Source organism: Callorhinus ursinus, unplaced genomic scaffold, assembly GCF_003265705.2.
Source record: "Callorhinus ursinus isolate GAN/ISIS: 27379988/994484 unplaced genomic scaffold, GSC_fseal_2.0 scaffold10, whole genome shotgun sequence".
Classification (NCBI taxonomy): Eukaryota; Metazoa; Chordata; class Mammalia; order Carnivora; family Otariidae; genus Callorhinus; species Callorhinus ursinus.
Window position 1 is genome coordinate 8,847,280 of NW_027397072.1, and position 11,462 is coordinate 8,858,741.

The 11,462-nt window shown below is 41.7% G+C and overlaps 1 protein-coding gene across 1 annotated transcript in view; it reads right to left on the minus strand.

Moving 5' to 3' along the window:
- The window catches only part of ROCK2 (Rho associated coiled-coil containing protein kinase 2), a 145,558-nt gene extending 135,575 nt beyond the window's left edge, over window positions 1–9,983 (minus strand). The window contains exon 1 of the mRNA XM_073897005.1: window positions 9,328–9,983. Coding sequence (XP_073753106.1) covers window positions 9,328–9,468 — 141 coding nt within the window. The 5' untranslated portion in view covers window positions 9,469–9,983. The remainder of the gene's footprint in view (window positions 1–9,327) is intronic.
- Between the last annotated feature and the right edge of the window lie 1,479 nt (window positions 9,984–11,462).

Here is an 11,462-nt window from a genome sequence, read left to right on the forward strand (position 1 = left end):
CTAAATGGAAAGTATTACTGGAGGAGGTTCTGATATTCATTTCCATGGCATATAAAACCCTAATAATAAAGTGTTAGAAATTAGTTCCAAGTCCATAATCTCTTGAAAATAAAGAAAAGTTTGGGGCGCCTGGGTGTTTTAGTCGGTGGAGCATCCAACTCTTCATTTCAGCTCAGGTCATGATCTAAGGGTCGTGAGATCGAGCCCCATGTTGGGCTCTGTGCTTAGCAGAGTCTGCTTCTCTACCTCTCCTTCTGCCCCTCCCCACATGCTGTCTCCATCTCTCTCTCTCTCAAATAAATAAACCTTTAAAAAAAGAAAAAAAGAAAATTGCTATCAGTTGCTTTATAGCTAAAAAGTCTAAACTCTTAGAGAATAAGGGAAATCAGATATTGAATAATAAGTAATCAATTAACTATAACAAAAGAAATTTATAAAGCATTTTACATAGCTCAACAAACAATTCATACCTTACCAAAATGAAGCAACAAACCATAAGATCATTCTTGGAATTACAGAAACACTCCCCCAAAGTATTATCAAAGATGAACCAAAAATGAATCTCAAAATTTCCTTTTTCTCATACTCACAGATACACACAGAGGAGAGAGAGGGAAGGAGGGAGGGAGGGGGAGAGCGAGAGAGAAAATGAAAGAGGGGGAGAATAAGAAGGAATGAAAGAAACAGAGCAAGGGTGCAAGAGAGCAAGCAAGAAATGCTAACTACTGTGATCCAAATGCTTTCTAAAAAGATGAGTGAGGGTCATCTGGGACTGCCAGTTGCAGAATTTACAAGTATATCTCTCCATAATTCAATCATATTTTAAAGAAAAAAAAGTACAGATGAGAGTAAAGAATAACTACAATCAAGGATAAAGAAGAGACAGCTTTAGTAGAGACCCCAATACTACCATGATTTCACATTAATTTAAATATTAAGTTCTATATAATAGACTAAGCTGCCAATAGAAAATATCACTGCTTTTTTTTTCTCAAAAGCCGTAAGTTGCCCTGAGTCACCAACATTCTCTTTACCAGTAACCCTGATCACTAACGGCTTTGTGTGTGTGTGTGTGTGTGTGTGTGTGTATTTGAATGTTAGCACAGAATAGGATTTTATTTTTAAGTAGGCTACACACCCAGCATGGAGCCAACACAAGGCTCGAACTCATGACCCTGAGATCAAGACCTGAGCTGAGATCAAGAGTCTTAACACTTAACTGACTGAGCGACCCAGGCATCCTCAGAAGGGCTGTATAGTTGTAGAATAGCATTTCCATAAAAAAAACTCAAGACACCCAAATGAAGATCAAATCTATAATCATTACCCTCTTTCCTCCCACAAGTACCACTCTCCAAACAGGAAGTTGTAAGAATACAGAGATATAAACAAAGGCTTCCAATTATTATTTTGGGTACTCTAATATTTATGACAAACTTCCTGATAAAATCTTTGTACCTCTACTTCATAGTTTCCATCAGAATTCCAAATGGAATAAAAGTAACATTAAAGGTAACATTAAAAATAAAAACATTAGAGTACTAAAACAAAATTCAGGTATATGATATCATAATTTTGGTAATGGACAATGTCCTAAGCATGACGTCTAAGCCAGAAATCACTCTACAGTAAGAAGGCTGATAAATATGACTATACAAAAGCTTTTATTATTAAGTGTAAAAGAAAATGACAAAGCACATGTACAATGTAGTTCTACTTTTTTCTATTTTAATTTTTCAGACAGATATTTATACCAAAATGTTAATTTAATTCTACGTAGGGAGACTATGTATGTCACTTGCATTTATACCTTTATTTCCTAAGTTTTCTACAATAAGAACACTATTTTTATAATTACAAAAATGTATAGCTTTCTTCCCTTCAAAAACGAAATCTAGGTTTTTCAACCATACTTGCTTGCCCATTTCCTTCAGGTAAAAAGATAAAAGTATAAAATAAATCAATAAATTTTGAATAGAACGTGGTTAAATAACAGAACCATAACTAACAATTAAATGTAGTTACTAGGTGGTAGACAGACAAATAAAAAATCCACCTATCAGAAAATTCATTTTTAACAAAGGCACCAAAGCAATCCAATGAGAAAAGAAAAATATTTTTAAAAAATTGGTGCTGGTGATTATAGTTAACAATACTGTACTGTATATAGAAAGCTGCTAAAAGAGTAAATCTTAAATATTCTCACACTAAGAACAATAGCAACAAACCACACAGTAATTATGTGAGGTGAAGGATGTGTTAACTAATGGTTACTGTGGTAAGCAACTGGCAATATATACATGTATCAACTGTATACCTTAAACTTATATAATGTTATGTGTCAGTTATGTGTAAAGCTGGAAAAAAATGGTGGATAGTCTGGATATGGGAAATATGGGGGTGGGGATATGAACCTTGACCCCTAACTCACACCACACACTAAAACTGGCTTCACATCTATCCTAGACCTAAACATAAAAGTTAAACCATAAAATTTCTAGAAAAAAGCACAGAATTATCTTGGTAACATGGGGAAAGGCAAGTCTCTTAGGCAGAAAAAGCAATAACCATAAAAAATTTTTGATTAAAAAAAAAACATGCCACAGACTGGAAGACATTTGCAAAACATATATTTGACAAAAAGCTGTATATAGGATAAAGAACTTGTGTAAGTCAATAATAAAAATAAAGCAAAAAAGAACCCAAATTTTTTTAAATGAGCAAAAATGTGAACAAATGTTTCACAAAGAAGATACACAAATGGCCAGTAAGTGCCTGAAAGTTATTATCATTGGTTATCAAAAAAACGCAAATTAAATTCACAATGAGATACCACTACCACCCACAGAGTGGCTAAAATTTAAAAGACTCAGTGTTGGGGAGGAACTGGAACTCTCATTCACCACTGTGGGAGTGTAAAACTATATGACCATTTTGGAAAAAGATCTGGTAGCCTCTCTCTCTCGCTCTCTCCCTCTCTCTCTTAAGATTTTATTTTTAAGTAATCTCTACACCCAACATGGGGCCTGAACTCACAACCCCAAGATCAAGAGTCACATGCTCCACTGAGAGTCAGCCAGGTGCCCCAATCTGGCAGTTTCTTAAGAATTAAACATACTTCTATCTTATGACCTAGCAATTCCACTACTAGGCATTTACTCCCAAAAGAAATGAAAACATGTCCTCACAAAGACTTAATACAAGACTGTTCTTAGCAAGCTTTATTAAAAGCCAAAGTATGTAATATATAACAGCCAAAAACTCAAAACAGACCAGGTATCCATTAACAGGAGATGGCTAACAGACTATGGTTTCACATATATCAGAATACTGCTCAGTCATAAGAAAGGAACAAGCTGCTGATACACACAAAAACATGGATGAATCTCAAAAACTATGCTGAGCTAAATAAGCCAGATATAAAAGAGTACACACTATATAGGATTTCATTTATATGACGTTCTAGAAGAAGCTAAAGTAATCTTTAGTACCAAAAAAAAAAAAAAAAAAACCAGAAGAGTGACAGAATCTAAGGGAATGGGGTGTGGAATTAGCTGAAAAGACATATAAGGAAGATTTCTGGGTTAGTAATAATGTTCTCTATCTTGATAAGGATTTGCATTACACAGGTTTGTGTGCATTTGTCAAAACTCATCAATAGTACACTTAAGATTTGTGCATCTCATTATATGTAAATTTAATCTTTAAAAAGCCTAAATAAAAAAATAAAATAAAATAAAAAGCCTAAACAAATACTGAACTCTACTTAACGAAATGCATGAAGTGTTTAAAGGCAAAGCATACCAATAGCTACAACTTACTTTAAATGAATCAAAAACAAAAAGATGTAGTGATAGATAGATAAAGGGAGGGATAAATGTAATAAAGCAAATACAGCAAACTATTAATTAGATGGTGAGTATACAGATGTTCAGCATCAATTCTTTCAACTTCACTATACTTTGAAATTTTCCATAATAAAATGTTGGGGAAAGGGGCACCTGGGTGGCTCAGTGGGTTAAGCGTCCAATTCTTGGTTTCAGCTGAGGGTCCTGTGCTCAGCAGGGAGTCTGCTTAAGATTCTTTCTCCCTCTCCCTCTGCCCCTCCCCCCTGCACCTGCTCACTTGATCGCTTGCTCTCACACTCTCTCAAATAAATAAATCTTTAAAAAAAATGCTGGGGGGAAATTTAAACTCTAACCATTACCTTGCTAAGTTGAACACAGCTATCTTAAAACCCAACAATTCCACTCCTAAATATATACCCTAGCCTATAGATACTTCACATGGGCTCCAGTAATGTTCACAGCAATTCTATCCATAATAGCAGAAAAGAAAAACAATCTAAATATCCATTAAATAGATTGGAGCAATATACTACGTTTACGGCAGCAGTGAAAACGAAACCACAATGTAGGTGCATCTTAGAAATTTAACTTTGACTGAAAAAAGCAAGTCACAAAAGAATATAGTATACAATACAAATTTTAACCTTTTTTTAAAGTTAAAAAAGTAAGTAAAACTAAACAGTACTGTTTAGGGATACAAATGTGGTAATCTATAAAATAAAGCAAGGGAATAATAAAAAAAAAATTTCAGGGCGTGCACCAGGGTGGCTCAGGCAGTTGAGTGTCCGAATCTTGATTTCAGCTTGGATCATGATCTCAGGGTCATGATATCAAGGCCCACACTGGGCTCTGTGCTCAGCAGGGAATCTGCTTGAGACTCTCTCTCCCTCTCCCTCCGCCCCTTCCCCTGCTCACACATGCTCACTCTCTCTCAAATAAGTAAATTAATCTTTAAAAAAAATTTCAGGGTAACAGGAGAAAATGCACTAAGACTGATCAAGCAGCAGCAACACATAGTAACTTCAACAGGCTAGTGTTCTGTTCATTAAACTGGGCAGTGATTTCATGAATGTTTTTTATGCTTCATAATTCATATTTGCATGCTATATTCTCTTAATGTTTAGAATATTTCAGAATTCAAAATGAGAAAAGAAGACTACTGGATCAGGACTCAACCAAAACAACAACTTAGGTTTCAAGATAATTATTCACAGACGAACCATGAGAGACTATGGACTCTGAGAAACAAACTGAGGGTGCTAGAGATGAGGGGGGTGGGAGGATGGGTTAGCCTGGTGATGGGTATTAAAGAGGGCACGTACTGAATGGAGCACTGGGTGTTATATGCAAACAATGAATCATGGAACACTACATCAAAAACTAATGATGTAATGTATGGTGATTAACATAACATAATAAAATTAAATTAAAAAAAGAAAAAAAAGATAATCATTCACTATTTTTTTTATAACTACAGCATTTGAGATGTATGTAAGTCTACACTGGTGTTATGTTAGGACAAGATGTTTCCGAATTCAGAATTTTCTGGATTTTAGAACGGTAATAAAGTACATACACCATATACAGTACATTCCTGAAAACCCTCTTGCAAGTCTGCTGTAGCACCCTGAAATCAAACCCATTAATATTTCTCCAAGGAAAACTATTCCAATTATACCAGGAAGGACAAATTGATTATAAATATTCTAACATCAAATCAGGTCAGATGTTACGATCAAGTAAGTTTTACCAAAAACTTGGTTTTCTGAGTTCTTTATGTAGCAAAATTGTGGGTTAGGGGCTGTGGACCTGTACTTTCAAAGAGGTTCAACTTCACCTAAACTGTAAATTCCATACATTACACTTTTTTAAACCTCTCTAGCTAATTCATTGTCTTTAATGGTCATCAAAATGCAAGTTTTAAAGTAAAGTAATCCCACTTATACTATAAATGCCCAACTTTTATTTCACAAAAGAAAAACATGTATAAAACAATTTTTCAACTTTTATTCTATTTCATTTTTATATCTTTATAATATTCACACTTATTACACAGTGGGGAAAAAAATACACATAAAAGTTTACTTTAATTAGGCAGATAACCAGTGCCAAGCTGAAATCTAAGCACTGTGATAAGAAATATTTTCATACAGTTTACCGGTATAATGAAATCAATCAAATGAAGCATTTTGTATTCTAAGTCACTGACATTCATAAATAAAATTTTAATCACCTTTCCCCATCAACACCAGTCTTAAATAACCGTTTACCTAAGCCTGAATGCCAGGTTATTATAACCATTTACTCTTTTAGTAAAACATATCAAAACCCAAAAGCACACATCTTTAGAAAGATACTTAGAAAGGTTCGGGGCACCTGGCTGATTCAGTCAGTAAAGCATGCAACTCTTGATGCCGAGATTGTGGGTTCAAACCCCATGTTGGGTGTAGATATTACTTAAAAAGTAAAATCTTAAAAAAAAAAAAAAGAAAGAAAGAAAAAGAAAAAGACATCTCTCCAGCACAATTCTTTTTACCATATTATTTGGGAAAGCAGTATGAGAAGTGGAGTCTTGACAACAAAACATGGGTGTTTACCAAAAAGTTTCAAGCACTGCAAAAGCATACTATTGAAGTCCCTGCCCTCCAAAAAAAAGTATTACAGAAACAAACCTCCCTCAAAACTCTATTTTTGGGGAGCCTGGGTGGCAGAGTCGATTAAGCATCCCGCTCTTGGTTTTGGCTCGGGTTGTGATCTCAGGGTCTCGAGATAGAGTCCCAGTCAGACTCTGTGCTCCATGAGAGTCGGCTTCAGATTCTCTCTCCTCTCCCTTTGTCCCTCTCCTGCCACCCGCTCCCCCCTGCTCCAACCATACGCTCTCTCTCTCTCTCTAATAAATAAATCTTTAAAAAAAAAAACACCTCTATTTTTAAATAATACCAAGCAGCCCACAATCTGTAACCACAAAAGGGATACACTCTCTCCAGATTAATTTAAGGACCTATGTAAAGCAGGGAGCATCTGCACAGAAAAAAAGATAATTTAGTATTTTAACACTAACCCAGTCTTAGAATCCAGCTTTACCTATGCTTGATGACTGCTAGCACTTTTATGATGGCAAATTCAAATTATAATGTTACATATTTCAAAATTATAGAGCAAGAAATGGTTGCTAATAAAATCATGTTCCTTTTCAAAGGAAACTTAAAGCAATTAACTATGCTAACTGTACACAGAAGTGAGCTAAATGTAATGAGCCCTACTATGTACCAAGCACTGAGCTAAGCCCTTTGCATGTAATCTCACCTAACATTTTTTCCTACAAAGAGAGTTTTATCTTCTAATAATTATACAGTAACTTCTGGTATATTTCATCTTCATACTTTTGTCATTTTAGTATACAATTTTAAATGGTACTTTCTGAGCTCCTAAGTGAAGTAACTAAGACTCATGGCTGTGTTTTTATTTGACTATTAATTCATGGAGTTTCTGTTTGGAAAGATAAAAAAATTTCTGGAAATGGATAGTGGTGATGGTTACACAACAACATGAATGTAATTAATGCCACTGAACTGTACACTTAAAACATGGTTAAAATGGTAAACTTTACATAAATGTTACCACAAAAAAAGCAGACTCATTCTACTATTTAGTACAATACACACAGTTTAAAACTAACTTACTGTAACACAGTTCTAAAATTTTTTTCAGCTTATCAATTTGCAAGAGAAGCACGGCAACCTTGGTGAAAAGAAAAGAGTAAGGGACAATTTTTGGCCTGGTAAGATTTACTTCAACTCAGAATCATAATATTTAATCAACTAAAAACAGCAACAGCAAAATCTGTCCAGTCAGCAGCATCTAATGTCAACTCTCATACCAACAATACATCGCCTTAACAAAAGCATAAGGTGTCTCGGCTGTATTGAGCACTCAATAAATGAATGGACCAAACGGTTTACTAAAACGTATGATGTTTCACTGTTAAAAACAGCCTTCATTTTAAAAATTTAGAAAATAACAAAACAATGTATGAACATATTACAGGTATAATTAGCTTAGGATATTCCGATATCCTGAATAGAATAACCGGAATTGTAATGAACATCAGTAAAGACCCAAGAGATGAAAGTGCAGTAAAAAATTTCTATCTGGGTTTGAATATGAACCTGATGAATACTTGCGGTACTATTTTTAAATGAACTTTCTGGCCTTGGGTCAAAGTTTTGCTAGCAAAATACCAAAGTGAAAATGCTGGGAGTGAAGCCCAGAGTCTCTGCTCTGGCCTAGGAAAAGTTATGCCCTTAATGCAACCAGTCCTACACCCAACTGAAGACTGCTAAAGAGGGACCAGGGTGTCACGATGCCATGAAAACACAGAAACAACACACTAATGCGAAAATCAGTGAAAGACAACGTCAAAGACATCTGGCAGAATACAGTACATCACCACATTCTGCTCATTGTACAGAAGACACACTCTTCAGTCGGTTCCTGCACTTTGGCCAAACAGCACTGAGTCACTCTGCAAATGATTCCAGAAACCTCAAAGGATAACCAATGATTTCTGAAGAAAAGTCAGTTAATCACTGGAAAGGGAGGAAACACAGTTTTCCTCAGCATACAGTCACTAGGTTTCTCCCAGCAGGGAGCAGAACTGAACAGGAGTTCTGCTATCTAAAGGGTCCAAGGATCACCCACACAAATTCTCGTCCTCCCGAGTTAATTTAATATCCAGAGCATCTTTTTCACTTTCTTCTTCTCCCGGGGGAAAAATCCGCACCCCCTTTTCCCATAAAATGCCTCTCTACTACACACTAATCAAACTGTGAAATACAATCGCCTAACAAAAATAAGAAATAAGCAAGCATTCTACGGCGCCTTTCTAACTTGTAAAACATACTCACTTCTTAACCAAGAGCCAACTAGCAGCCTTTCCGTGGTTATTAATTTGTACTGCAGACTGCCTTAGGAAAGAGGTACAATGAAAAAGAGAGATTTATTCGACTCGACAACTCAGACTGATTCTTTGGCTCCGGCTCTTTGTCATCTACCCCAAGTGGGTACTCCCAACAGGGAGAGCATCAGGTTTCCCTGCTCCGACCCACGTCCCCACGCAGCATGCCACTCTTCCAAGCTGGCTAGCCTGATGAACATAAGACAGCAAACCCTGCTCCCGAGCTCCCCAAAGCGAGAGGAGAGGCGGGAAGGAGAAGAGGGGTGTTTCCTCCCAGGGCTCCAAGAAAGAGGCAGTCGGGGATGACACCGGCTCCAGGAGGCAGAAGGGGAAGAAGAATCAAACGTGGGTCTCTACTGCTGGAACCTGGTCGCAGAAGTCCCTGGCCTCCGACCCGGGCCCGGCTGCCGGAAGCGGGGCGGGGTGGGGCGAGACCTCCCTCCCACGGATGGGTGGGCACAGAGGGGGATCTGAGGAAGGCGCTACTAGAGCGGGGAGGGCGCCCGGGCCCCGGCCACCTACCAGCAAGCTCTCCACGTTGATGGGTGAGCGAGGGTCTCGGATCAGCGCCTCCAGCTTCCTCTGGCGGCTCGCGCCCGCCCCGTCCCCCGGCACGGCCTCGGGGGCGCCGGGCATTTTCCCCGTAGCCGGGGGCCGGCTCATGCCGCCGCCGCCCGGCCCCGCACTCCCGCTCCCCGCGCTCTGGCCCGGGCGCCTCGGGGCCTAGCGCCGCCCCCGAACCGCCGGCTCCGGGCGGGGCTCCGCCAGGGCCCACCGCCCGCCTCTAGCTCCGGCTTCGGCTCTCAGCGCCGAGTCCGGGGCCTCGGGTTGTCCAGGGGGCCGCCCGGCCCGGCCGGGAGCGGCGAAAAGCAGACGGCGTCCCCGCCCCTCAGTCAGATTCGCGCCGCCCGGTCCGCTCGCCCGCCGCGAGCTCCCTCAGGACTCCGAGGGCGGGAGCGGGGAAGCGGCGCGGCCACCGCCGGGCTGGACCGCCCCGCCCTCTGGCGCTCCGGGAAGCCGAAGCCCGGGCTCAGACAACTACGGCCGCCGCCAGCCCGCCCCCATGCTCGCCGGGGCAGCTTCGGTCCCACAAGCCCGCTCCCCTCACACACTCCCGCGCGGATCCCGTCTCCGGCCGCGCGCAGCCGCTACCCACAAGCCCCTCGGGCCGCGGCCGCCGGCGCGCGCCCCCGCTCGCTCCGCCCCGCCCCGCGCGCGCCGCCGCCCCCGCCCGCCGGCCTCCGCCTCCTGTCGCCCCTTCGCCTCCATTTTTCGCTTCTTCCTGTCGGTCCCGCTTCGTGTTTCTCCTTTTGGATCCTCCTTCCTTCCCCGCTTCCTCCTCCCCCTCTTCGAGTTCTCCCAGGGTAAACGGCCGGGCGTGCGGTGACCTCCTCGCTTGACCCGCCGAGCTCCAGCTGGGGGAGGGGAGAGCGCGCCCGGGGCTGGGGTCTTTCCGCGGCCCCAGCTCCCGCCTGACCCTGCCCGGGAGGGCGACCCCGCGGATTCAGAGGCCGGCCGCCCACCCCCACCGCCCGGTCCCGCCGCCGCCGGGCCCGGGGAGGGGTGGGGGGAGGTGGTGGTCGGGAAGGTTGGGCGGCGGGGAATGGGTCGGCCCGCCCCCACTGACTCAGCGCGCAGCTATGCGGGCCTTGCATCACCCGCGCCAAAATAATAACGACCGCCAGTCGCTGCCGTCGCCTGCAGGGCTCTGCGCTGGCGAGGGGCCTGCCTGGGCCGGGAAGATTTTAGTGGAAAGGCCGGGGGAGTGTGCAGTGGCAGTCGGAAACTGGACTCCTAGTCCGGGTATGGAGGGCCTGAAGGAGTTGCTTCAGCCCCCAGGGCAGATGTCCTGGAATCCGAAAACCTTTGTGTCGGCCCCCAGCGGTCTTCTCCCAGCCTGGACTTAAACACTAATCAGGAAGAGGATAAGAGAACGATAGAAAAAGGCTTCCAGCCGCAGGCTTCTCCAGGTCCTTGCCTTTTGGGGGACGGAAGAAGGGTGGTTATAGGGGCCGCTCCTCCGCATTCCTGCCCTCTCGCGGCCCGTGCCATTGGTCAGATCCACCCAGGGCGCAATCTGAAAAATATGTGCCAGGAGCTATAAAACTGTTCATTGAGCCCCTTTGATCCAGTAAACCCATTTAAGGAAGTACATGTCTAAGGAAATAATCCGGGGGGGGGGGGGCTTGCATAAAGATGTTTATAGCAAGGCTATTCAGAATGTTCATAATGACCAAAACCGGGGAAGGGGCCCAGTTGTCCAACAGTTGGGGAATAATCCAAGCAAACTCTGTCACATTAACAGAATCCTGGCAGGTATGTTGGATTTATGTCAGAAGCATGAGACTTTGGCAAGTACATGAAAAGATGTATTGGAAATAAGGTTAAATGAACAACAGATACAAAATAGTTTGTATACACTACTTACAACTATGTAAAATGAGCAGCTGCAAGAACAAGAGAAGATGGTTGGTTTTAAGTGAATGGGAATTCGTTTTTCTGTAAAGATGCTTAAGAGAACATTAAAATTTCAAGAATTGAAAAATTGTTCTTAGCTGGACCACTCCAAAAAAAGCTATCATCTACTCTCCATTAAGTAATAAGAATCTTAAGAACATTTCTCACTGGCATGTCAGAGATAAGCTCACAAAGATCTG